The sequence below is a fragment of the Amblyomma maculatum genome, chromosome 1 (genome assembly GCF_055883805.1).
Source record: "Amblyomma maculatum isolate TAMU_Amacu chromosome 1, ASM5588380v1, whole genome shotgun sequence".
NCBI lineage: Eukaryota > Metazoa > Arthropoda > Arachnida > Ixodida > Ixodidae > Amblyomma > Amblyomma maculatum.
Window position 1 is genome coordinate 100,366,190 of NC_139344.1, and position 5,348 is coordinate 100,371,537.

The 5,348-nt window shown below is 49.1% G+C and overlaps 1 protein-coding gene across 1 annotated transcript; it reads right to left on the reverse strand.

The window, feature by feature from the left end:
* Window positions 1-3,617: 3,617 nt before the first annotated feature.
* On the reverse strand, window positions 3,618-4,039 carry LOC146203315 (uncharacterized). The gene has a single exon (XM_084602998.1). It carries the CDS (start codon window positions 4,037-4,039, stop codon window positions 3,701-3,703), a length of 339 nt encoding a protein of 112 aa, XP_084459124.1. The 3' UTR covers window positions 3,618-3,700.
* Between the last annotated feature and the right edge of the window lie 1,309 nt (window positions 4,040-5,348).

Consider the following 5,348-nt stretch of genomic DNA (forward strand, 5'->3'; position numbering starts at 1 on the left):
CACATAGCCGCCTTGCGCTATCCGGGCGCTTTGCATATAAAGAAAAAAAAACGACAAAATACACCGCGATCAGGCCCCGTCGCTCATAAACCAAACGCGCACCTAGCAAATCCTCGTTGCGGCTGCACTGTTGGGTTACAGGCTTGGTGCTAACTTCAGTAGGTACTTGTCATCGTGCACATTTCCTTTGAATGCATACATACCTGCAACGAAATGTTTTTCGCGCAGTCGAGAGTAAGCAGTCGGTTGCTGAGGTCGCCCATTAACATCTTGACGCTTGGTAGCCCGAATTCAAGCTTCACGTCATTATTGGTCGCGGCTCGCCGAAGGGAACCTGAAAAACCGCATCTTGCTACCCGGCACGCCTCGAGAAAGACAACCGTACGCGACAGATGTGGTCGGCATCGCTTTTCCAAGCCTGCGACGGTCACCGTGCTCTGGCAGCGACGAGGTCACGAGAAACGCCGTCGAATATGTTTCCATCAGTCGCCGCTGGGACTTCGCGCATGCGCATAGAACTCGCGCAAAAGGCGGATTATTTGTGTAGTAGCCTCCTCACCCTAGTGGTTGATAGCGAGAGCGATTACCGCTTCCTTAGCCTCGAGAATTTGTTGCTTTTGATCGAGGTTCAGTTGATTTCCCTAAGCTGGTGATCAAACACGTTGGCTACCGCTCCGTATTGTTCTTTGTATGTGGTCGCGTCGATGTACATATTTTTTTTTTTCCTTGCGAACCTTCTTTCGTGTGCCTCTGATCTATCCTCTCTTCTGGCCTTGTGTATTTTCGGATGCATGTTTTTCGGAACCGGATTAACCTTAATGATCTCTCTTATTTTCTTCGGTATGCTCCCCGTGCTATTTATTTCTGTGCAAGCATCTCTCATGCCCAGTATATTCAACGTGTTCCTTCCCGTTTGCGTCTGCATGAGTCTTATTTTCTGCGCGAGAAGGTGGGCCTCGATGTGCTCTTGCACTGTGTTGTTTATACCCAGTTAAGCGAATTTTTCCGTCGAGCTGTTGTCCGGTAGTCCAAGAGCGCATTTGTAGGCTTTCCTCAGGATTGCCTCTAGTTGTTCCTTTTCCTGTTCGAGCGCAATTTGGTAGGGGACATCATATACAATGCGACTTACAACGAGGGCCTGTACCAGCCTACATGTGTCCTTCTCGCACATGCCTCGTCTTCTGCTAGAGATTCTTGCGATCATTCGCGTGATCTGCGTTGTGGTATTTGCTAGCTTCCTGATTGTTTGATCCATACGGCATGTTGCTTTGCATCCGCATGCCTATGATTTTGATTTGCGACACTTCCGGGATCTTCTTCCTCCTATATAGGCGTCTATGGAGTTGTGCAGATCGTACCCTCTTCTGTGGACTCTGAGCACCTCAGATTTCTCCGGGGAACGTATACAAGTCCGCAATGTCGGGCGTATGCGTTGACAGTGTCTGCTGCTCTCTGCAGAGAGTCTTGTTTTTCTCCTTAAGATCCCCTGGTCACCCAGATCGTGATGTCATCAGCGTAGATAGCATGCCTGGCTCCTTCAAGTTCTTAGAGTTTCTTTGCTAAGCCGATCATAACAATGTTAAAGAGCATAGGGGCTATCACTGAGCCTTGCGCATGTTCCCTTTTTGGGGGTGTGGAAGTGTGTGTCCTGATGCCTCCTATTCCAATGGTGGCTGTTCTGTTACTCAGGGAGGCTTTCACGTAGCTGTGTAATCTCTGCCCGCAATCTAAGTTGCAAAGCCCGTCTAGCACTGCCCTGTGACTGACGTTGTCGAATGCCGCTGTAAGGTCGAGCGCGAGCAAGATGTTTTCTCCGTATTTCGGGACAGTGTTGAGCCCAATGATAGCGAGCCTCTGCGGACGACGAGTACGCGCGGTGCTAGCGCGAATACGTGATAACCACCCATAAGGCGTGGGTGGTGGTGGTGGTGGTGGTGGTGAAAACTTTATAAAACTACGCCGGCCGCCCGCTTTCACTCCGCGGTGCGTCTGGCCGGTCTTTTGGAAATAGCGCTGCATTGTCACCACTTAGTCGATACCTAGAGCCGCGCTGCTTTTCTTCCACCATGTTCCTTCCCAATCCTCTGCTCCCTCTCATCTTCTATTTGCGTGTGCTATTGGCTGCAACGCGAGCAAAGCGGGGGGGGGGGGGGGGGAACCTCGCTTCCGCGCCCGGTGCAGGTGACCCTATCGACGCCACCGGCTTGGTTTAAGTGGCAAAACTTTCCACTGCTGGCGGCATAGAGCAGTGGATCATGTATCGCGCATATAAGTAAGAAGAATTTCATGCCCTTTTCTGAATACCGTTCAGTTGTTGCGCAGTTGAATGTGCTAGTCTAATGAAAGAGGCTTCGCTTCCCGAATAGCGGGAAGCAGCGCAGAGTGGGCTCTGGGGTCGCGCAAAGCGCTAAGTGAGAGAAATTATGCGCTGGCAGGGTCTTCGGCGTGCACCTAATTGTAAGCAGACTTTTGCGGGTGTACTTGCGAGAACTAAAACATATTAAAAGCGCTTTGTTTGATTTTTCTTGTCCTTCCAAGTGAGCTGCACTGAAATAATGACCGATCGGGTACTCGGGGGCCCGGATGGCGCGACGTCGCTGGAAGTTCTCAAAAAATGTCTTGTAAGACCGTCCTGTTATGATTTAGTTTATTCCAGTGCAGCTAAGTGCCAGCTTCTGTCACGAAATGGCTGTAAAAGGCGTTACTATATATGTCTGTACTTAAAGTTATGGGCTTGGGGTTCTGATAAGAGCTGCGCTGCCACGGCCCCAAGCGTTCCGCTTTCACGCTGTCTCTGTGTCGCTGGCACAAGATTATTCGCAACTGCGGTTGTATTTGGTGAGCCCGCAAATATTCACTTGAGAGCGTTCCTAAAATATATTTTCCCAGCACATTTTGTCAACGACATCTGAATGTGGCGGCGAACTTTTCATACAGGCCACTGAAGAAACGATGGGCTTCTCAGCGTGCTGATACTTCTTGTCCTACCTCGCTAAGCCTCCGCTTTGTGGCATTGCTTTCAGGAAAATCGAAAATACAGCCAGTAGAGTGTACTGACACCACTACGCTGTTTTGAAAGTCAATGAAAGAACAAAACAATACGAAATGATGAAAGGTCTCGGAGGCCATGTCCGTGCTACAGCTTCATTCTCTGAAGAGGGTTTCATATGCACCACCTCAGTACATGGGTGGTTGAACCGGGATATGGTGTTTAATCTTTATACGCTGTTATTGTAAAGAACAAAAAGAGAAATGACGGTGTAGCCTGTACATGTACACTGTACAGCAAGACGAATAAGATATACTTGCCAGAGGTAAGTTAAAGAAGAGAACGGTTTTCTATCGCATGTGAAATTCCAACTGAGTAAATTGCAAGGTCATCTTTCCTACACAGAAACGAAATAAACCAGAGGGCCTATATAGGCTTTTGTGGCCCCATTAAGAAACATTAATGGCTTATAGCAACAATTGATCCTCTTTTGTGAAACGCCACACATGAAAACGTTATTTATTTTACACCTGAGGTACCATTTGCTTCTTTCCTTCATTCGTGCTGTGAACTCTCAGAAGTGCCATCATCCGAGAGAATTTGCAGCGGAATTTTCTACTGCTCCGTACAACATTCTCATCCGCTCAGCTTTCAGGGTCGATGTCCATGAAAGCACTGACAGTTAATGGACGGATGGTGGGAGTGTCGCAGCTACCACCAGGGCCAGTCAGAGTGGCCGCCGCCACCACCTCCTCCGAATCCGCCACCCCCGAATCCTCCGCCTCCACCGAAGCCTCCGTCACCTCCAGAGATGGTGTATGTCACCACGGGCTTCAGGGCGTGGGAAACAGTGGTTACTGGCTTGGCCACGTAGCTGACCACGGGTTTGGCCACGTACTTGACGCTCACAACCGGTGCCTTGACATATGAAATCGAGGCCACACCGATGTCGTGGCCACCACCTCCACCACCGCCGCCGCCGAATAGTCCTCCGGAGGCGATGACCACCAGTGCGAGCAAGGATACAAGAATCTGTGCAGTCAGTGCCATTAATTAGTTAGTTAAAGGTAACGTGACATACCTACCGTAGATTGCAAAACAGCATCACACCAAGCAAGAGTCAAGATTTCTATTTTAAACATAACTTAGCACTATGCAAAGACGCAAAATAGACGCCCTTGCACATTCGAGAAACTTTGCTAAACTATGCCGATTGTGACCAAGTTCGCAGGACACTGTCTGCGCTGATTTGAAAGTAAACTGATGTATATGTCCAAATTAGGACCTAAGTAAAGTTGTTGCTTATTACAAAGCTATACAATTGATCAGCCAAGAACCCCACTTTCTTCACAAAGGAGCCAAACCACGGTGATGCGAAGCGAAAGCGTCCGCATAGCCAGCAGAAACTCTTTTCGTGAGTTCATGGCATCATGAACGTACTGAAAGTCGACGCGGAACATGCCAACAGTGCGATTATAAAGCGCAGAGCCTCAGTGACTCACTGCTATCGATCGGGATATGGAATTCCGATTTTAGAGGCTGTTTCTACTAGTCGATAAGTATACCTTTTAATGCTGTGCAATAAAACATCACCTGTTGCATGCTTACACAAAATGTCTGGGGACTGTGGGGAGGCTTCATAACACAAAGGTGAAATATTGCACCGCATCACTCCTGAAAGGAGCGAGGCATGAGTGTCGGCCCGGCATAAGAACCCGACAATATATGCTTCTTTTTTCTCGCGGGATAACACTAGATATTAGATTTTTCGTCTTAAACCGAAGCTGCAATGAATGTATGCCGAGTTTCGGAACTTTCTGGCACTAGTAGGAGTTACACGCAGTCAGGTTAGAACACGACATGGTATGGAATGCCACGAGGAGCGGTTGTGGTTTGTGGGGTTTAAGGTCCCAAAGCAGCTCAAGCTATGAGAGACGCCGTAGGGGAGGAGTCCGGTAATTTCGACTCCCTGGGGCTCTTTAACGTACACTGACATCGCACAGCACACGAGCGCCTTGCTTTTCGCCTCCATTGAAGAGCGGCCGCCGAGGCCGGGATTCGATCCCGCCTCCTTGGGAACAATAGTCGAGCGCCGTAACCACTGCGCCACACCGGCGGGGCTCACGGGGAGTGGTGAGACGCGTTTACAGATAGGTGAAGCAGCGCAGCTGTCTGTTCTCAGGTCTTTTTCCTCTTCCTTGCACGCCTTTGAAGACCCCGAGACTCCACTCCTATAGCTCGCTAAGCATGGTCAGCTAGCAAAGTTAGATTTACTCTCATCATGTGGTCCGGTAGTTACTTGGTTACGTAGGTTTATTAAATCAATGATAAGCATCTTGCATAAGCATTCGGGAAGAGT

Bases quoted from the DNA above. Each gene is read 5' to 3' on its own strand.
- LOC146203315 (XM_084602998.1), bottom strand. From the start codon at position 4,039: ATGGCACTGACTGCACAGATTCTTGTATCCTTGCTCGCACTGGTGGTC.